Consider the following 22,679-nt stretch of genomic DNA (forward strand, 5'->3'; position numbering starts at 1 on the left):
GGGCAGCTCTGGTCATAAAACTGGGCAGCTCTGGGGCACCGGGGTGGCTCAGTCGTTAAGTGTCTGCCTTCAGCTCAGGTCCCCACATGGGGCTCCCTGCTCAGCGGGAAGCCTGCTTCCCCCTCTCCCACTCCCCCTGCTGGTGTTCCCTCTATGGCTGGCTGTCTCTCTGTCAAATAAATAAATAAAATCTTTAAAAAACCTGTGCAGCTCTGGGTTTTTTTTTTTGTTGTTGTTTGTTTGTTTGTTTGTTTTTCCAGAGAATAAGGAAAAAGGACTGAGAGCAACCCCATCTCAGATCTAGAAAGTAGCAGAGAGCATAGTGAAAACTCAAAGAGAAAGTCTGGATTTCTGGCCACAGGATTGAGAAAGGGGCTCCTGGGAGCCAAAGAGTGTTTAGGGAATTACAGAGAGGAGAGAGCTGGTGAAGGGGATTTCTTAATTCCATGTACAAATGGGCACGAATCCTCAGCTTGCCCTAGGGCTGTGCATGTGCAGGAGAGACCCAGAGCAACACAGCAAAGACTTTGAGAACTGAACTACAAACATAAACAGCTGCTTGCACCCTGGCTAACCTCTAAGTGCTACATGCATGAAACAGACACCAAGGAACACAGCAAAGATTTTAAAAACTTAAGTGACATTGGAACCACCATTCACAGAAGGCAGAATAGAACTTGTGGTAGTAATCTAGCCAGGTAACTGCCTGCTAAACAACAAGTCAGTGTTCTCCAGAGGATTTTAGCAGGACACAGAGTCTCACAACAAAATCATCAAAATGTCAAACCCTGTTTGGCATACAAAGAGCCAGGAATATGTATGTAACCAATTCTCAAGAGAAAAGAAAATCAACAGACACCAATCCTGAGTTGACCCCAATATTGGAATTAACAGAGGCTTTAATGTGGGTATTATAACTGTGCTCCATGGGGTAAAGGTAAGTACACTTCAAATGAATGGAAAGATAGAAAGTCTCAGCAGAAAAATAAAAACCATGTAAAGAAATATAAACTTTAGGTGTGCCTGGGTGGCTCAGTTGGTTAACTGTCTGCCTTTGGTTCAGGTCATGATCCCAGAGACCTGGGATTGAGCCCTGCATCAGGCTCCCAGCTCATCAGGGGGCCTGCTTCTCCCTCTGCCTCTGCCCCTCACCCCTGCTCTCCTGCTCTCTCCCATTCTCTCTCAAATAAATAAAATCTTTAAAAAAAGAAATGTAAACTTTAGAACTAAAAAATACAATGTCTGGAAGAAAACAAAATGGAGATGACAGAGGAAGGAGTCAGTAAACTGGAAGATAAATCAAAGAAAATAATTTGAAAAACAGAAAGATTAATTACAAACAACTGAACAGAGCCTCAGGGACCTCTGGAATAACATCAAAACATCTAATATTTGTGTCACTGGAGGTCCAGAAAGGGAAGAGAAAGAGACTGGTTTGGAAAAATACTGGAAGAAATAATGACCAAAAGCTTCACAAATTTGATGAAAGATATAAATCTACAGATCCAGGAAGTTCTGTGACCCATCAAACAGGATAAACTCAAGGAACACAGGCTGAGATACAGCATAATAAACTTGTGAAAACCAAAGATAAAGGAAAGATCTTGAAAGCAGCCAGAGAAAAGTGACACCTCATACAGGGAACGATTGGAATGACTGTGGATTCCTCACCAGAACCTACAGAAGACAAAAGACAGCAGAACAATGTTCTATACTCAGTGCAGATATTCTTTAGGAATGACAGCAAAACGAAGACATTCTCAGATGAAGGAAGACTGAGAGAATTTGTTGCCAGCACACTTGCTCAAAAACAAATACTAAAGGAAGTTCTACAGGCTGAAGGGAAGTGATGTCACAGGGAAACTTGGTACTGCAGGAATTCCTTTAGGAATGAAGGAAGAACAATAGAAGGGGTATATATCTGACTAAATATACAAGACTATTTTCTTAATTTCTCTAAAATAGTGATACTGCTGAAAGAAAAAAATATATAGCATTTTCTGGTAGAATTTTCAGTAAATATAGGTGAAATACGCAGGGACAGCTATAATATAAGAGAGAGGATGGGGGCACCTGGATGGCTCTGTTGGTTAACCGTCTGACTCTTGGTTTCAGCTCAGGTCATGATCTCAGGGTCATGAGATTGAGCCCCACATCAGGCTCTGCACTCAGCGCAGAATTTGCTGGAGATTCTCTCCCTCTCCCACCCCTCTACTCCTCCCCCAAATCACACTCATAAATAAATAAATAAATAAACAAACAAACAAATACAATAAAATGAGAGGGTAAAAGGACTTATATGCTTATAAAGTTTGTGTATTTTACTTGAATTGGTAAAATATTAATCTAAATAGACCGTGAAAATTTAGGTATGTATATCATAATCCCTAGAGCAACCACTATAAAATAATATGAAGAGAAATGGGCAAAAAAATAGATAAATTAAAATGAAGTCCTAAAAACATTCAAATAATCCAAAAAATGTAGGAAAGAGGGAACAGAAGAACAAAAACCAGTGAGAAAGAAAAAAAATATATATATATATATAAAATAGGAGGCCTAAAGCCAACCATATCAACAAGTACATTAAATGTAAATGGTCTACATCACACCAACTAAAAGAGAGATTTTCAGATAGTATTGAAAACACAAGACCCAAATATATGCTGTATTTAAAGAAATATAATGACTTAGGTTAAAAGCAGAAGGATAAAAGAAGATATACTATGAAAATATTAGTCAAAAGAAACTGGAGCAGCTATATTAATATAGACAAAGTAGATTTCATAAAAAGAAATGATGAAAAAGTGATCAAAAAGAACTTTAATAATAGTAAAAGGACCAATTCACCAAGAAGACACACCATTCCTAAATGTGCATGTACAACAAAAGAGCTTCAAAATCCATGGAGCAAATCATGATTGAATGAAAAAGAAAGTTCATAATTATTCCCGGAGATTTCAACAGTCTTCTCTCAATAATCAATAATTTCTAGTGCAGAAAATCAGCAAAATATACAAGACTTGAACACTGTAAATCAACTTGATCTAATTGAGATTTAGAAAACATTCCATCCAGAGTGCCTGAGTGGCTCCATCAGTTAAGTGTCTGCCTTTGGCTCAGGTCATGATCTCAGGGTCCTGGGATTGAGCCCCAAGTCAGGCTCCCTGCAGGGAGCCTGCTTCTCCCTCTCCCTCTGCTGCTCTCTCACTCACTCTCTCTCTCTAAAATAAATAAATAAATAAATAAATAAAATCTAGGGAAAAAAAAGAAAGAAAACATTCCATCCAAAACAATAGAATACACATTCTTTTCAAATGCACATGGGACATTCCTCAAAATAGGCCATATTTTGAGTCATAAAACAAACATTAACAAACTTGAAATAAAAAAGTTTTGCAAAGTACATTTTCTGGTCATAATGAGATTAAACTAATAATCAATTACAGTAAGATATCTGGGAAACACCAAAACATTTTGAAATTAAAAAGTACACTTCTAAATAATCTATGAGCCATAGAAGTCACAAGAAAAATCAGAAAATATTTTGAACTGAATGAAAAAATTTAAGATATCAAAGCTTGTGGATTCCAGCTAAAACAATGCTTAGAAGGATTCTACAAGATAGTTCCTAGAACCAACAAGTAAATTTAGCCAGGTCACAAGATATGAAGTAGTATACAAAAATCAAATGTATTTTTATATACTAGCAGTGAACAATTAAAAATAGGAATTACACAGACAAGACCATTTCTTTTTTATTTTATTTTATTTTATTTTTTTTAAGATTTATTTGCGAGAGAGAATGAGAGACAGAGAGCATGAGAGGGAGGAGGGCGAGGGAGAAGCAGACTCCCTGCCGAGCAGGGAGCCCGATGTGGGACTCGATCCCGGGACTCCGGGATCATGACCTGAGCTGAAGGCAGTTGCTCAACCAACTGAGCCACCCAGGCGCCCCCAGACAAGACCATTTCTAATAGCACCAAAATTCACAATGCTACTCCCAAGTGAAAAAAAATTTAGAGTGATACAGAATCTGTATGCTGGTGTGTATAGCAGCATTACTCATAATTGCCAGAGACTGCCCTTCAGCTGGTGAATGGATAAATCATGGCACACCATTAAATGGAATATAAAGTAATAAAAAGAACTGAAATGTTGATTCAGATGAATTTCAAATGCATTATGCTAAGTGAAAGAAGCGAGTCTCAAAAGGTTAGGAACTGTATGATGATTCCATTTATATGATATTTCCGCAAAGACAAAAACTTTAGGGATGGAGGAGGCATTGTCAGGAATGTGGGTAGGAGGAAGCTACAGGCCACAAAGGGTCAGCATGAGGGAAATTTGGGGGTTGAATGGAACTATTCTGTTTCTAGATTGTGGTGGTGGTTACATAATTATCAACTTGTCAAAACTCACAGAACTGTTTGGCAAAAAGTGTACATTTACTGCATGATAACTTAAAATTAAATTAAAAATTAAAAAAACACACACACAATGAAATCCACACTCCTCATCTGAGTCCAATCTGAGTTACCAATGCAGTTCAAAACATAGTGGGATTGCAAACCAGGGTTCTAAATCAAGGACACCAGAGGAAATCCATTTTTGTTGTTGTTTTAGTCTGATTAAATAAAGAAGGGAAATAAATGTGCTGTATCATGTTATAAAAATAATAATATGGCCAACAATTGTCAATGGATTTTTTCTTTTAAGTCAGAGGATATTTCCCTTCAGAAGAAAAATATTGAAGAGCTCAATAAGGCAATATCACACTTCCCCGTATTACATGCATAATCAATCTCTTTCTCCAGAATGCTCCCATCTTTGGATTCTTCTCCTCGTTTTTCTTTTATTCCAAGAGAGCTACTGAAATTGCTACATTCCTTCCCTGTGCTTGAAATAAAAATACAGAGTAAAATGTAGGTCAAGGGCAGTAATGGCTTCCATACTGTCAGGAAACTCCATCGGCAGCAATGGCAATCACATCAAAGTATATTTTAGTTTTGTTCTTTGATCACCACACTATTGTTAGTCATTTGTTTCAGAAGCTGTACGTTAGACCAATGTGCATTTGTTCTGGGAAGTACTGTGTATATAAGTCTTCCCAGCAGGGGCGACCATGAATTGGCTTGCTGCAAGGGCCAATTGTATATCAAGATGTAAGTAAGTCTATCGAATGGTACAGAACATTAAGAACAAATATTTTTTCAGCATTTTGTAAAAGGGAATGTTCTGTAAGTACTATGTGTTTTTATAGTACAGGATAACAGTGCCCTTTACCAAAAAGCAAAACCATACCATTTTCTCTAGCAATTTCTCAAAATGATTTTTTATTCCCAGGTGAGGACTCAAAAATTTTAATAATGTGCAAACATACAACTAAATATCAAGTATAAAAATTCCTTAATAAGGCAAAAATATATCCCCCTGTAATTCTGACTGTGAAATTCATACATTTTCATTTACTTTCAGTTATAAGAGCCATAGAGTACAATTATGACAACGCTTAACTTCTATTGTAAAATCTAGAAATGGGCCTCAGAATTAGCATTCTAAATAATACCAATTTAATTTCTTTAAAAAAGTTTATTTATGATAAAGGTGTGGAATTGTTTAAAATATGATATAGGGAAACCCTATTAGAACCAATTCCTTTTGTTTGGAGTATTCTAGTTAGTGACAGGACAGTTCACAGCCTGAAATCTGATCTAGCATGGGTTTGCGTCCTATGGATTAACATTAAAAATAATTTCTTTTATATTTATTTAAAATTAACACTAGCTTGAATACTATGTCAAGCATCCCTGTCTGAGCTGAATAGGGCTATCTGGAAATGGTAAGTTGTTTCTCTGTGTCAGCAGATATTCATCATTTGCGTCGCTTGGGGCAAAGTGTCATCTGTTCCTGCAGCCTAGGCCGAGATGGGTTTGGAGCAAGCAGTCCGGGCGGCAGGAAAGGGCCAGACTCCTGAAAGCCTCTGAGATCCCCCAGACTCGGCCAGGGCAGGAAGGACTTTGTGTCAGACCTTCCCCGCGTCGTTGTCCGGGAGCACGGGTAGCGCGCAGGTCCCAACGAAGACTGACACCTGGACACCTGGGATGCCTTATAATTCGGAACAGGTGCGGTGCAGGTGACTCCCGATGGGCCCGCGAGACCAGATCGCTTGATTCTAGGGATGCAGCAAGAAACAGTGCGTGTTTCAAGCACAACAATCCAAGTACCAACAACCACCTGCCAGGGGCTCCCCCTCAGCCCTCAGCCCGGGGCTCCAAATCCCTCCCACCTCCGGGGGGGGGGGGCTCGGCGCCTTAAGCCCCTCCTTGCCCCTCCTGGCCACACCCCTCCGGACTTCACCGTCTCCCTCACCTGGCGGCACCCGCGCTGTCCTGGGAGGCCTCGCCTAGTCTTGACCACAGGCTGCCCAGCTCCGCCCCACCCCGCCCACCAAGGCCCCGTCCCTCACCAGCGTTGGCCACGCCCCCTACACCTGTGCCACGCCCCCTCGCCAGGCCACGCCACGCCACGCGTCACCCTTTGCCCGACCCTGCCCAGCCCCAGCTCCGCCCCATCACTCCCTCCAGACCCCGCCTACACGGCTCGCCACGCCCCCTAGCCGCGCCCAGGACCCGCCTCCGCTCTGGAAGGCAGGTGCGGGAGGCGGAGCCCCTGTGAGGATCCCAAGTCCTCCTCCCCTCCCTGCATCCCCCCCCACCCCCCACCCCCAGATGACCCTATGCCGGGCTGTCTCCTGCACTTCCAGGGCCTCGGGACCTCGTGCTCAGGCCGCTAGTGTTTGCCTCCGAGAACCCTGGGCCTCACCCAGGTGTTAGCGAAGCACCTGACAAAGCAGCCCTATAGACCCATAGACAAGGAAAAACAAGAAAACCTATCTTTTGGAAACTTTCCAAATATGTTCACTTTCTGAATGAGACTTATGTACAAACCAATAAAAGCTGTAAGTGGATGGATGGATGGATGGATGGATGGGTGACTGGATGGGTGGATAGAGGACGGGTGGATGAGACCACTGCTATTTGTCTTTTAGAATGGTGGCCCTGGGAATCAGGACATTGGAAAATTCTACTAGAAAAGACTAGGTGTGATTTGGCCAGGCATGTATGTATCATACAGACAACACATTCTTTAATTAAAAGTCAGCATCAGGGGCACCTGGGTGGCTCAGTCAGTTAAGCGTCTGCCTTCGGCTCAGGTCATGATCCCAGGGTCCTGGGATCGAGTCCCACATTGGGCTCCCTGCTCAGCAGTGAGTCTGTTTCTCTCTCTCTCCCTCTGCCTGCCTCTCTGCCTACTTGTGCTCTCTATCAAAAAAATAAATAAAATCTTTTTTAAAAATAACAAAAAATAGGGCGCCTGGGTGGCTTAGTCGTTAAGCGTCTGCCTTCGGCTCAGGTCATGATCTCGGGGTCCTGTGATCGAGCCCCACATCGGGCTCCCTGCTCCGCGGGAGGCCTGCTTCTCCCTCTCCCACTCCCGCTGCTTGTGTTCCTGCTCTCGCTATCTCTGTCTCTGTCAAATAAATAAATAAAATCTTTAAAAAAAATAAAAGCATCAGCAAATATTTTTTGAGCACCTATGCAGCAGAAGGCCCAGCCCTCGTGGAGCGTACAGACACCAGATAAACCCACAGCATGCCAGAGGCTGTGGAGAAAAGCCAGAGCAGGTAGGGAGCACAGGAGGTGAGGGAGGATCCTAAGGCAGCTTTTGGTTAAATGAATTTGTGCTCGTAAATCACCGAGTGTCCGTCACAGAGAAAGCATGCTGTATTATGTATTTGAGAACTCAGCACATGGACGGATGGCAAGAAGGAAGCACTTCTGGCAGTGCGGCTGGCCTGGCTCTCACAGCTGGTCCTGCTGAACACTGATTTCATGGAACACCATCAGACAAGGTCACCTGTGTCCATGATGGACCAAGACAAAACAACAGCGCTGGCAAGCAGGTCTGCTCAGACAAAAACAAGAGCTCATTCGAACCACAAAAATGATCCAACACCCCCTATCCTGGCTGACGTGAGAGATGGCTGCTTCTCTTCCATCAAAGCTCTTCCATCAAAGCCTCACAAGGTTTGTCCTACTTTCTGGATAGGAATGATGGAGACATCCAAGCATAGAATCACCTCTGTTTCCTGACAGGTGGGGCGGAGCTACGTGGGCTGTGGTCAAGGCTGGGGGAGGCCTCCCAGGACAGCGCGGGTGCAGCCAGGTGAGGGAGACGGTGAAGTCCGGAGGGGTGTGGCCAGGAGGGGCAAGGAGGGGCTTAAGGCGCCGAGCCCCCCCCCCGGAGGTGGGAGGGATTTGGAGCCCCGGGCTGAGGGCTGAGGGGGAGCCCCTGGCAGATGGTTGTTGGTACTTGGATTGTTGTGCTTGAAACACGCACTGTTTCTTGCTGCATCACTAGAATCAGGAAAACCAATCCAGAGCACAGCCCTGCTTCTCGGAGACTCCATCCCACCAAATCACTCACCCCAGATCCTTTAGGTCCTTTTCTTTTCTTTTTTTAAATATTTTATTTATTTATTTGATAGAGAGACACAGCGAGAGAGGGAACACAGGCAGGGGGAGTGGGAGAGGGAGAGAGAGAAGCAGGCTTCCCGCGGAGCAGGGAGCCCGATGCGGGGCTCGATCCCAGGACCCTGGGATCATGACCCGAGCCGAAGGCAGACGCTTAACTACTGAGCCACCCAGGCCCCCCCCCCTTGGTCCTTTTCAGTACCTCCTTACTGAGATACCACATGGTTCCCCATGATATATGGTTTTATTAAATAAGTCAAAAAACCCAACTTCGTTTGGCTCTCAGCGTGTTCTTGGTGTTTGTTTGTTTTGTTTTTAGCTAAAAGACATTGCAAAAAAAGAAGTAATAAAAATGAAATTATTTTGGGCGCCTGGGTGGCTCAGTTGGTTAAGCGACTGCCTTCGGCTCAGGTCATGATCCTGGAGTCCTGGGATCGAGTCCCGCATCGGGCTCCCTGCTCAGCAGGGAGTCTGCTTCTCCCTCTGACCCTCCTCCCTCTCATGCTCTCTGTCTCTCATTCTCTCTCTCTCTCAAATAAATAAATAAAATCTTAAAAAAAAAAAGAAATGATTTTAACAGAAACAATAGTTCAATATTCTGTATTTTTAGAAACTTGAGAGATTCTTCCATCTTTACACTGGAGGATTCAGGTAAACTAAATTCTGATCTTAGAACAGGCCTGCAAGAAATACAGGGGAACTTTGGAAATGAAAGCTTAGGTACGGTTTCAGGGGACACGAGGGTTTTCTCATCTGAAACATCAAATACTTCTGTGAGTCAGGGACTCTGGTGCATGGTGAGGAATTTAGTTTTGATGACTAGATCTGAATTGGAATAGAAGTATCAAGGATACAGGCTATCTTCCATTATATACGAGTTAAGAACTTAGGGATACAGAAATAGCAATCATGATAAAGTCACCCAGCTGACCCACCTGGGCTCAGCGCCCTCTCCTCATAGATCCATTGCTCCGTTTAACTCCACATCCAGCCCTCAGTCACAATTAAGATTCTCTGTAACTAAAAGTCTCCTGTGACATCGGAAATATGAAAAATTCTGGCTGAAGCCGTTCGGACATCATTCAGGTGACATTTGAGTCATTCCCTTGAACAATGCCTAAACGGGGGCTCCTCTGTAATTGGATGAATCAAATCAATAAAGAGAGTGGATATTTCCCCAGCACCCTTCCTCCCCCGCCGTCATTCACAATGTGTGACGCATCCCTTGATGCATTAAGTCCAGACCCGGAGTGTCACTGCTTTGGCAGCTCATCCTTTGGAAAGTGGCCTTCTAGGTCACATGGATGGGGATAGACATCTCTGCTAGAAAAACGATGCCTGAAAGTGAAGATTCAGCCCATCAGTGGCTGCCCACCAGGTCCCATGGAAATGTGACACTTTCAAGGCAAATGGATGGACTTGTTTTTTAGAGTAGTTTATAAAAATCGAGGCCCATCGAGTAGGGCGGTTATCACTAGACACGTTGTGATTTTCTCGTGTGGTCACCCCTCTGCCGGGGAGGGGTGAGCAGGGCCACCCTCACCCAATTCCACAAAGTGGCTCCTCTCAGGCACCCCTGCAGTGGAAGGACCCCTGAGCACCCAGGGCTACCCCTGAAAGGGGTCGTTCACAGAGCTCCCCCTTTCCAACAGTGTCAGGTCCTGTGGAGGACGTCAGGTATGGTGGTGACAGCCCAACGAGACGTGGGGCCCTATAGCAGACCCAGTGCTCACAAACCGCAAGAACTTGGCAGGCTTCTGGACCTTGTGCAGCCTCCGTCCGTCACCTGAAAAGGAGGGTTGTTGCTGTAGCTCTGTCCCTCCCCCCTGGAGACTTGGGCACGTGCTGCCCACAACGCGCAGAGCCCAGGACACCTGTATTGACATCATCATTATTATTCGACTGACAGAGGAAGTGCCCAACCTACTACATTTTCCCCCATCATTTCTTGAGCCCTTTCTAATCAGCCTCTCGACCCTTGATGCCATCAAAACTGCTCTTGCCAAAGACTTGGTCGGTCTCCTGGGCCCTCACCTGCTCTGCTCTCCTGTCCACCCTCATGTCCTTGGTGACTCGTGCGGCCCCATGCCTTTACACACCCCCTGCTGACTCCAGGCTTTATTTATAGCCCAGGTCTTCCTCCTGGACCCTGCGTGCCTCCAGTTCCTTCTTGACCTCTGCCTGGGCGGGGGCGTGTCTAAAAAGCACCCCAAACCAACATGTCCAAACCACTCTTGAAATCCCCTGCACACATGCTCTGCCCACGGCTGGCCACATTTTGTTACAGGTGACACCGCCCTTCTAGGTTCTCAGGCCAAGAACACTGGGGTCATCTTTGATGACTGCCTTTCTCTTGCACCCAATTCGCCAGCAAATCCTAGTGGTTCGTCCTTCAAAATAGCTGTAGAATCTGGCCATTCTCACCACCCCCAGTTCCAGCCTCCAGAGGGCTGTCTCTACCGACCTCCCCACACAGGGGCCAGAGTGAGCCTTTTAAAACACAATTCACATTCTGCCGTATCTTTGCTCCAAATGCGCTTGCTATCCTACTCACTTTAAAACTGAAAGCCCTTAAAATAGCCGTCAAGAACTGAAATCTGTCCCTCTACCATCTTTCTGTCTGCAGCCTGCACTGTTCTCCCCCTTGATCAACTCTGCGGGAGCCACACTGAGCGCCTGGGTGTTGCTCAAAGTAGGCATAACCCAATCCTACCCCAGGGCCTTGGCAATTGCTATTCCCTATGCCTGGAATGCTTTTTTTTTTTTTCTCTCAGATAGCCCCATGGTACTCTCCTCTTTTCCTTCTATACTGATCTCCTACCTAAAACAGTCCCTGCATCCCATCACCCTCCTGAGCCTACTTAGTTTTTCATGGCACCCACCCACCACCTTATACTCTGGACGTGAATGATACAACTCCCTTGTTTAAAACCCTTCCTTGTCTCTCCTCTTTGCTATTAAAGGACAAAAATCCAAATCCCTTAACTTGGTGATGCGATCTAGTCCCACCTACCTCTCTGGTCTTAGCAAGCTGGGTCCAGCCTTTTGCAAACACACTGAGCACATCCTCTGGGCTTTGGTTCAGGCTGTTTTCTCACTCGGTCCTCACTCACCTCTCCCACAAAGCCCCCGATTCTCCTGGTGGGTGGGGGTGCCTGTGATTCCCAAGGGTTACTGCTGTCGTGCAATTGAGATGGGAGGCACTCAGTAGCCATTTACACGCAATGGTTAACCGAGATATAAATTAATATAACTAAGCCTATAACGAATATAGATTAAGTTAAATTTTTCATGAATATGCACTCACTCTACATCTGAGAGCCTGTAACCTATGACTTTACACTAATAGAAATAAGAGTGGACCCTTATGACCTCTGAAACGTCATCTGAATGTGAGCCGTGCTGGTTTCAGGGACCCAGGTCTGCCTCAAAAACAGCATAAGCACTGTAGTGTTTGAAGAGCACAAACATGTTTCTGATAGATTGTCCTGAATTCTGACAGCTAGTGCTAAGAAAGCACCGAACAAGCTTGAAACACTAGGCAAAGTCACTCCTATCAACTCCTTAGGGAGCCCTCACAACTGAGGACTATACGCAAAAGTTACGCCCACAGGACACAAGGGTAGAGATGGCAGCAGAGACGGTGAACTCTGATCAGTTTCAAAACAGACCAGAAAGAGATCTGTGACTTTTATGTTTATCCAGTGGACACTGGTGATCCATGTGCACAAGTCACCCCAAATATGTCATATTAACGGTTTATTTCCTCAAGACACAAGAAATACCCCTCTGGTTTAAAAAGGTAATTTGTGGGGCGCCTGGGTGGCTCAGCCTGTTAAACGTCTGCCTTTGGCTCAAGTCATGATCCCAGGGTCCTGGGATTGAGCCCCGAGTGGAGCCCTGCATTGGGGGGGTCCCTGCTCAGTGGGGAGTCTGCTTCTCCCTCTCCCTCTGCCCCTCCCCCACTGCTCGTGCTCTCTTATTCTCTCTCTCTCAAGTAAATAAAATCTTCGGGAAAAAAAAGGTAATTTGCAACTAATGAAAGGGACCCCACCTCTTACGAAAGGTCTTCATCCTTCATACCTGTTCTGCCGTAAACACAAAGCTGCGTTGCTTAACACAAGGACCATTAGGACCAAATGATGTGTCAGTACATTTCTGGGACAAGGTGACATTGTCACTGATGGTCTGCTGAAGGAAAGAAGCTAATTTTTTTTTTTGAGCTTAAGCCTTTAGTAGTAACTTAATTAGGCCATCCTGTAAAATCATCACTAATAACTGTCAGAAGTACCCCTGAGTCACTAGAGGATGACAAAGCTTGGCAGAAAGCCTCTTCCATAGAGAAGAGGCGTCTAAAGTTCACCCTGCCTCTCTCAGAAACGTCCTCAAGGGGCACCAACAACACCCAAACCTCAGCCTGCCTCTTCCCGACCCCACTGCAGGACTTTGCTTCCTGAATGCTTTACACAGGCACGTGTAATAGACATACATGATATACAGCTATGCAATATGTACAATAGAATAGCACTTTAAACAAACAACCCTTCACCCTAGCACAACTATTTTCACTTTTGCAAGATTACATGCTAGTTCTTATCCACAGTCCTTTTTCTTACATGGTGTCAATCTCCTCGTATCCCAATTCTTTAACGTTATTCTGTTTGCCAAGTTTCTTTTTTCTTTTTTTAATTTATTTATGAGACAGAGAGAATATGCAGCTGGGAGGGGCAGAGAATCTCAAGCGGGCTCCATGCTGAGCATGAAGCCCTATGTAGGGCTCGATCCTACAACCCTGAGATCATGACCTGAGCTGAAACCAAGAGTCGGGCGCTCAATCGACTGAGCCACCCAGGCACCCCTGTTTTCCAAGTTTCTATAATCCTTTACCTATTATTTGAGTGTTGCTAAGCTCCATGATCTTCTAACTTATACACTTATTTTGGGCATTTAGGGCAGAACCAGGTGCCTGAAGGGTGAGTTACAGCTTGTTGGTGTGTACTATTTGACAGACATAGTGGGCTTACAGTACTTTGACATTTTTTAAAAATTTTAATTAATTTAGAGTGCACAAGCAAGGGGAGGGGCAGAGGGAGAGAGAGAATCCCAAGCAGACTCCCCGCTGATCACAGAGCCCAATGCAGGGCTCCATCTCACGACCCTGAGATCATGACCTGAGCCGAAATCAAGAGTCAGACGCTTAACTGAGCCACCCAGGGGCACCTGTCATTCTTGTTTTTTAATTTGAATTAGTTGCCAAGAGAAAGGGATAGCCCTTAAAATTCAGATTTCTAATATTGAGATTTGGCAACTAGCAGCGGGAGTCCACCTTCAGAGATAGCATAAACTCTCCACTTTGCCACACTCCCCACCACTCCCTATTGCATTCATCAAGCCAGCTTCACTCAGATCACTTCTGAGTCCTGTACGCAGTTGTCTGCAACCTTTGATTTAATGTCTTGGCCTCCACAGATAAGGCTGCAGATGATGCCTTCAGGTCATGTTTTGCTTCTGTTGTATTATTTCCCTAGGGTATATTTCTCAAAGCAGGCTTACCAAGTGTATTTTTTTGCTCTTGCCATATTGTATTCTCTTTGGGATGTCTGTTGGGGCCACAGTCCTCTCTTGTGCAATAGCTGTCCCAGGCACCCTCCATGGGGACATTCAGCAAAAGCCCTGCTGAACTGGGCCAGTTGAATCCTCTCCCCTAGGAATTTGCAAATTGGATTTAAAGATAATGTGTTGGAGCTGATCTTCTTAAACTGAGGAAAGGCAAACTTTGGGCAATGGGGTGTATGTCTGGTCAAATACATGTGGAAAAGAAAAGCCAGTTCTGCAAAGAGAAAAAAGAATGAGCTAAAATGGGCAGAGAGATATCGAGGCAAGGAAGTGTGGAGCCAGAGGGAGGGAGGCAGGCAGGCAACAGTGGTTTCTGTTGGCACGAACCCAACAGGCTGAGAGCCTCTTTCTATTGTCTTGGTCCACGGCTGTGTCCCCCACCTGGCAGTGCCGGCATGTTGTAGGTGCTGAGATGTCTGCTGAATGCATAGATGAATCTGAAGATGACCACCTTTTGCCCCACCAGACCTGTAAGCATGTGAAATTGCTCTGACATTGTTCCTATCCCCGTCCAGGCACTGACAACCCCTTGCTGCCCATCCAGGGGTCTGTGCTGGACCATTCCTGCCAATCAGCAGCATGCCCCTCCTCCCCCACCAGCGCAGGGTCTCTTCTGTTATCGCTCCACCTGCTTCCAGGCCATTCCTCAGTTTCCTCTGGGAGATACTTCAAATGTATGGCTGCCTGACTCTACCTGGATCTCTGCTCACGTGTCCCCCTTCCCAGAGGCCTCCTGACTGCCCATCTGACCACCTGCGTCGCTGCACCGTCTCTTTAGTCTGCTTTATTCCTCATCATAGCAATAAAAAATTATCATAACAAATATTCGTTTTGTTGTCTGTTGCCTCCAGTGAGAAAGTTCATGAGAGTAGAAACTTACTTCGTTCACCATTCTTTCCCCGAAACATGGTCCGACACATGGTTGGTGCCCCATTCGCTGATTCAACAGGTATTTACCAAGTGCCTACTATGTACAATTATGACCTAAAATATGTAACCATGCTGGAAGGCTTAGTGCAATGGGATAAGTTGAGAGAGGCAAGAGTATGAGTAATGCTGGGGATAGGTTTGTTGCAATTTTTAAGTAGCAGGGTCAGGGAAGGCCTCATGTAGGATGTAACATTCTAGCAAACACTCAAAGGAGGCGAGGAAGAGAGCCAGGCACACATCTGAGCAAAGAACATTTCAGGTGGCGAGCAGCCATTGCAAAGGTCCTGAGGCAGGAATGTGTGCAGGAAGCAGTCAAGTTTAGCTGTAAGGGGAGAGCAGCACTGGAAGAAGTGAAACATGAAACAGGAGCCAAGGGAGATTTAAGAGAAAATCTTACCAGGTATCAGTTACGTACAATAAAATGCACCCATGTTAAGTGTACAGTTTGATGAGTCTTGGTCCATGGATATATATAATCAACCACTGCCTTGGTCAAGACATAGAACATTTTCATTACCCCCAAAAGTTCCCTCCTCCCTGCACAGTCAACCCTCCACCTCCCGCTGCAGTGCGCTACAAGTTCTAGAATGTCATTTAGATGGAATCATGTCACAGGTACTCTCCTCGGTCTGGCTTATTTCACTCCACACAAAATTTTTGAGATCCATCCTGTTGTGTTTATCAGCAGTTCCTTTGTACCGTTAAGTAGAATTCCATCCTACGATTCAGCACGGCTTATTTATCCATTCATCTGTGCATGGACCTTGGGTTGTTTGCAGTTTTCCACTGTTATGAATAAAGCTACTATGAATGTTTGTGTACAAGTGATTCTTGGATCGATGTATTCGTTTCACTTGAGTAGGTGGAGACCTAGCAGAGGGATTTCTGGTTTGCACAGTTTAATGGGTATCTAACTTTATGAGAAAGTTACAAACTGTTTTCCAGGGAGGTTGTGCTGTTTTGCACTCCTCCTGGGTGCTCTGCACCTTTGCCAACACTTGGGATCATCGGTCTTTCTGATTGCAGCCACTGTACTGGGCTGGGCTTGTGGTAGCCCCTCACTGTGATTTTAATTTGCGTTTCTCTGATGAGAACGATATCGAGTATTTCTTCATGTCCTCATTAGAGACTTGTACACCTTCTCTTGTGGAATATGTGTTCATTCCTTTCATTGGGTTGTTGGCTTACTGAGTATTGGTTCTTTATATGTATATATATGTATATATGTATATATATATATATATGTATATACATTTTATACCTTTCATCAGGAATGTGTATTGTGACTTTTCTCATAGCAGTGGCCGGTCTTTTCATTTTCTTACCAGTATCTCTCAGAGAGCAGATGTTTCTAATTCTGGCACAGCCGAATTTATCCATTTCTTGCTTATGTGGTTGATGTCTCAGCTAAGAAATGTCTGCCTACCTCAAGGTCATGAAGGGGGGTTCATGTTTTTTCTTGTAATTCCGCAGTTTTAACTTTTCCTTCAGGTGCATACAGGGTTCTGAGCAAGGACCTGACATGAGCCGACTTGTGCGTCAGAGACACCGCTGTGCTGTGTGGACGCTGGTGGGTGGCGCGCAGACCTGTGGGCACTCACGGGGAAGCCATGTGACCGTCCAGGTGGGGCCGGGCCGGCAGAGTGGGAGCGAGAAACAGCAGTCAGACTTGGGAAATATTCATCAGCGAGGTTTTCAGGCTTGTGTTCCATCCCTCCTTGATGAACAGTATTGAAATTTAAGACTTGCTTTGAGCCTGAAGGTTTGCTGTGCATTTTAACTTAGCTTCACTGAAGAACTGGTTTTAAGTTTTAATCTGCACATTGTTATTCTTCGGGCATGGCAGTCCCCAGTACAACAGGACAGTTCATCTATCACTCTTGGAAGATTGAGAAAAGGGAAACCAACACATTCCATGTCACGCCCTGCATCACTCCTGCTAGGACTCATAAATCCATGTCTTTGCCTTGGCCACTTCAACTCATGTGTGACCCTTTCTTTGACTCATGATTTATTGCTCTCAGTTACTCCTTTGGCCAGATTTATAAATGTAACTGTTCTGTCTTTATATAATACCTACTTTGTACACTAGGCAATGACAGCAAATTTATTGTCTATGAGTTGTTACCTTGAAAAATTACATCAATGCAAAGTGATTGCCTTTTAGCCTCCACAGACAATAAATTTAATTTTTTGGAGGGGGTGATATGAGTCATAGGATCATATATATAACCACTGATCACAGAATGAGGAGCAAGTTGGAAGTTCTGAGCAACGGAAGCCAAGAAAGGAGACTGTGTCTCTTGCCCAGCATGTATAAGCTCATCTCCTGGTGTTTGCTTTTCATAGGATGCTTACATCCTCTCCTCTCTCTGCCTGTCCCTGACTCCAGGGAAGAGAGCCTGCAGCTCTCAGGTAAGATGAATTTGTTCCCCTTCTGTTAGTCTTGGAAGAGTCTTCAAGGGTCTTAAATGCAAAGTTAGAGATAAGAATGGGAATTCTTGTTTGCAGGAGTCTTGTTAAATTGAGTCCTAGCTATGGATAGAATACTAGAGGACCCTTATAGCACATTTTAGATTTTTTTCTTTCTAAAATGTAAGGGAAAAAAAAGGGTAGCTTTATTTCACGTCATTCCTGTAACCCAAACTCTTGCTTTGGTCAAAAAAAAATTTTTTTTTTCAGTTTAAAAAATTGTACTACATTGTAAGCATAATTTACTTTTCGTTTCTATTTTAAATGAACTGGTCGGATGTAGAATTTGGTTGTTCCAGTTGTAGATGAAAACTATTTTATGTTATTTTAAGTTAAAAGTAATCATCTGACATGTGTTACATGAAACACAAATGTTTATTAAAGAATTAAAAAGGGACAATCTGGAGCTAGAGATGACATCGGTTTCCAGGGCAAGTATCTTATCCTTTTTATGTTTCATTCAGTTTAAGTGTAAGTTGAATTAAAAAAAAAAAAATCAGTCAATACTTACTTGGCTATTTCCTCTTAATTTAGTTTAAGGAATAAAACAACTGATGCATTTAAAATTTAAATGGATTTTATCTTGTCTTTAAATTGGGGTACCTTTAGACTTTTTTTTTTAAGGAAAAAACTCTTCTATACCATTGATTTTATCATTTCTAGCCTCTAAAGTTTCTCCCAAGAGGCTTTTTGATGATGGCCAAGCACTGCTGGCCACTCACGGGTGCCTGTCCGTGGCTACAGCCCAGACTTCCTGTCATGTTACTGGCCCAAAACAGGCATTAACCTTATTGAATCTCTGTTATTTAAAAAGAACAGTGAAAAGCAAGCACGAGATGAAATCAAGACTGACTCTATCACTGTCCTCTTAAAAAATGTACATATTATTATAATCTTTTTAAAACTCAGATGGGTGCAACATCTTACTCAAACCCTAACAGGTGAGGGCCTCCCTTCAGGTTCTTATCTCAGTTTTTCTAATTTAGTTGTTCCTACATAAATGAGCCTCTTGACACACACACTTACATGTGGCCGGATTTTACAGATTTTTCATGAACATTCTTCAGAAATAATTGTGAATGTGCTCAGATGCCCTTATAATGGTTTCAATGCATTGTCTTCCAATTGAGGTTGTAGCTCAGTATCTGTAAGCTGTAAGCGTGCTGCTATTCTGGGACTCCCAGAGCCTCTAATCTCAGCATGGCGGCAGCTGGCCAAGAGAGCTATCCTGGTGCCAAGTCTCCGCTGAGCATACCTTCCGTCTTCCACGCACGTCCCACACACCTTCCATGCACATCCCATACGCATCCTACACACACTTGCCATACTTCTATTAAGCTGACCAAATCTCACATTAAATAATGTTACTATCAAAGTCTTTAAAAAGTATTTTAAAGGCTGACTCTTTTCTAATGATGACTGTATTCAAATCTTGGAAGGCCGGAAAGGTAAGGAGTGCTGCCCTTTATCTGGTTTATCAGAAGAACATAAACAGTCGTCACGTGACTCTCAGAAAACCACCCTTCATTTTTCCTCTCCAATTTTATCACTCAACTATCTACAAGTAAAAGGTAATAGCCAGTTGAGAGGCTTGGCAAGGTCACACAAGGGTGTAGAGAGTCAGAATTAGACCCACTGCTCTTGATTTTCTGTCCTGCCGGCTTGCAAATCGGACCGTAGCACCCCATTTCTCTGTTAAGATACCACTGACAAGTCACAAACATTGCCATTGAAGGCATCTCTAGTATTCTCTCCCTGCCCCAGAGCTCCCCCAAGACAAGAGGGAACAGAAGTCACTGAAGAATGAACAACGTTACTAACCTTTATTATTACTCTGTGTAGCACCTGATGGAGATGCAAGATCAGCCTTGGATGAACTGGAAAGAGTGTCCCTCCTGCAAATGCTGCTGGAGATGTCAGGGGCAGAGAGGGGTGATGGTCTTAGGGAAGCAGGTAAAATAATTCTTGCATGTATAGGTGGTCTGATTTTATTGCTACCGAATTACTCTCTATTCTCATTCACTAGATGGGGTAAAAACCTGTTTTGGAATAGAAAGATGACTGATAAAATAGACTAATAAACTGCCCAACACTCTCCCCTTCTGGTGTAAAGACTCCTCTGCAATCTTGTGTTTTCATTTCTCACCAACTCCTTGCAAGCATCATGCTCTCCTTGGCACCTCAGCATATATATATATTTTTTTCTGCACAGATTATTTGGAGGGGAAGGAGGATATTATCCCAGTTTCCAATAAGTGCAATTTGAAATCCTGCTTTCCCCCTTGCTAAAATCTTAAGCAAACTACGTAAGCATCTGGTACCTCAGTTTCTTCATCGGTAGACAGGATTTGTACAAATACCCATCTCACACGGCTGTTGGGAAGGCAACGAGAAAATGAGGTAAACTGCTCTCCACAGTCACACACAGCCACCAAGAAACTGTCAGCTTTTACTGTTTTCTCTGACTCTACACACAGATACAAATGCTCAGGACATTCTGGAAATGAAATGGAGCCTTTTTCTTTTTTTTCTGAGAAGGGGGTGGGGGCAGGGAGAGGGAGGGTCTCCAGCAGGCTCCCTGCTGAGCACAGAGCCCAACTCCAAGATCATGACCTGAGCCAAAATCAAGAGTCCAACGCTTAACTGGCTGAGCCTCCCAGGCGCCCCCAAATGGAGACTTTTAATAGACATTGTTTAAGAGAAAGAAGTTCGTTCATTTAAAATGTTTCCAATAAACTACTGAACTGCTAACTTTTTGGGGAGAATGCAGTGCCCTTTGTGAACTCCCATCAGCAAGAAAGAAGCTGCCTTCAAGTAAATATTGCTGCAGAGTGAAAACAGGAAGATCAGAGGGGCGCCTGGGTGGCTCAGTCAGTTAAGCGTCTGCCTTTAGCTCACGTCATGATCCTGGGGTCCTAGGATCGAGACCCGCATCGGGCTCCTTGCTCCGCAGGGAGCCTGCTTCTTCCTCCCCCTGCCTCTCTGCCTACTTGTGCTCTGTCAAATAAATAAAATCTTAAAAAAAACCAAAACAAAACAGGAAGATCAGAAATTAATTATGACTTAATAATATTCTAAGAAAAACAAGCATAAACTGGAAATCACAGATCTGATGATGAATGGTTTCCAAATATTGTTTTCCAGGTCTCAGTACTGACATTGCTAACCCTAGAGGAAGTCTGAGAAAGGTAAGTGACCCTATTTACGACAGTTAGGCGAAGCATTTTATACCTTGACTTTAGAAGATCCAAAATGCTTGAACTGGGTAGTGTCCTGGGTAGAAATCATACCTTCAAGTAACTGGGCAATCAGTGTTATTTCAAAGCATTCATTTTTCTAAATTCTGATTCATATGTGACCACAGGAACTTGTCCAGTGCCTGTTTTGGGTAAAAATTACTTTAACAAGTTTAAGGGAATGAACAACAGATAAGGTCCCTGCTCTCCAGTCTGTTACCCCTCTGCTAGCTCTTTCATCATCCCCACATGTGGCCCAGGGGCCAGCAGCCCTGGTGTCACTTGGAAGCTCGTGAGAAATTCAGAATCTCCTACTGAATCAAAATCCGCATCCTAGCAGGCACCCCAGGTGACTCGCATTCGCATTCAAGTGTGGAAGCTGCTGCATGTACCATCTAAGTGGAAGAATGCTGTGCTCAAACACAGAGGTGGAACATGGGCGGTAGACGGCAGGGCACGGACGCTAATCTGGGTGCGGGGGAAAGACTGGGATAGGGAATTGGTGAATGACAGATAATATTAGATGGTTAGAAATGGCGTGCAATTCCCAGAGGGCCTCAGATGCTGAAAGAAAAGTCTGCATTTGACCATCACCAACACCCCCAAACTCTAAGTGCTTCCTGAAGGGTTTCTGGGTACACCAGTCCCACCAGCCAATCTACCATGCCTATTGTTCTAGCCTCTCCCGCCTCGCTGATTCTGTGTGTACATCAGCACATCAAAACCTCCAGGAAATCCCAACGTAAACTTATTTAATATTAATCAAGAACTTCCCAAACATTCTGGCCAGAGACATCTTTTTTGGTGTAGTACCCACTAACATCCTTATAAAAATATACTGGACACACTTCATCCCAGAGATGGCAGACACCACCTAAGGTCCCAACTGGGCAAAACCACCCAGAAGGGGTCCGTGTGGTATCTGCCTGTGACAAAGTAAAAGTAATCATTCACGTATATATTCTTCTGAGTAGAAGGATTACAGTTAAAAACTCTAAAATCACAAAGGTGATTCATAGGATTTGCTCATGCAGTTCTGCAGTAGAAACAAAACTAAGGGCCCACGCTTCAAGAGAAGTTCATTTCAGGGGAAATAGAAGATGTTTCACACAGAAGATAATAAACGGACAGAACATGTTACTGGTTGATTATTTAAATAGAGATGGGTCAGTGAGGGCTTGGGGAACCTCAGGGCAATCAGAGGACTGACAGAGTAGATCCCTGGCGGGGTGCAGGGAGCCCTTCCAGAGCCACCACACTCCGGGCTCCTACTGCAATTACACCCCACACGACAGAGCAGGCACTTTTCAGGGGCCCTAAGTCTTAACTACGGCTCCTCTTTCTTGTAGGGTTCTTAATTCATTGATAATCTATGTTTTTTTGTTTGTGGATTTGGTTTCAGGCTTTGTCTGGACAAGATCTTAACATTTTCCTGAGTCATCTTTTGGACAGGAACAGGAAACAAGATAAGAAGCGTGGGTCTCCCTCTGAATGCTTCTGGAAATACTGTGTCTGAAGTGAAATGAACATCTACTAGTCAACTCAAAAACAGCCATCTTAGAAACTTAAAAACAAAAATGCCTGGTTTGAAAATAGTATAGAAAAAAAATCTAAGCAAACTAGACTCTGTCCATTATTATTTGGAAAATAAATCCTCTATGTTTTGCAAATATCATGAGTGGTCATTTTACTTATAAACGTGTCCTGAAAATTTATAACTTTTCTTTCCATCAATTTATTCTTGAATTCTCTGAAAATTTAAAAGTAAAGCTGTAAGTGAACAGAGGCAAAAGTAAAATTTATTTAAAATAGCTCAACTACAAACTGCTTAAATGTTATCTTACCTCCATGTCCTCTCAACCTTAAACATGACAACATATATTATTAC

General features: G+C 43.9%; 1 protein-coding gene across 1 annotated transcript; it reads left to right on the forward strand.

The window, feature by feature from the left end:
• Positions 1-17,395: 17,395 nt before the first annotated feature.
• UTS2 (urotensin 2) lies at positions 17,396-22,307 on the forward strand. Its single transcript, XM_035019890.1, has 4 exons — positions 17,396-17,498; positions 19,398-19,508; positions 20,700-20,742; positions 22,187-22,307. The coding sequence occupies exons 1-4, from the start codon at positions 17,396-17,398 to the stop codon at positions 22,305-22,307; spliced, it is 378 nt and encodes a 125-aa protein (XP_034875781.1).
• Positions 22,308-22,679: the final 372 nt, after the last annotated feature.

Source organism: Mirounga leonina, unplaced genomic scaffold, assembly GCF_011800145.1.
Source record: "Mirounga leonina isolate KUSES-001 unplaced genomic scaffold, KU_Mleo_1.0 Mir_173, whole genome shotgun sequence".
NCBI classification, from domain to species: Eukaryota; Metazoa; Chordata; class Mammalia; order Carnivora; family Phocidae; genus Mirounga; species Mirounga leonina.

Coding starts and splice junctions, on each gene's coding strand:
- UTS2 (XM_035019890.1), top strand. CDS start 17,396: ATGTATAAGCTCATCTCCTGGTGTTTGCTTTTCATAGGATGCTTACAT. Junction 17,499..19,397: donor AGAGAGCCTGCAGCTCTCAG/GTAAGATGAATT, acceptor TACTCTGTGTAG/CACCTGATGGAGATGCAAGA. Junction 19,509..20,699: donor TGATGGTCTTAGGGAAGCAG/GTAAAATAATTC, acceptor ATTGTTTTCCAG/GTCTCAGTACTGACATTGCT.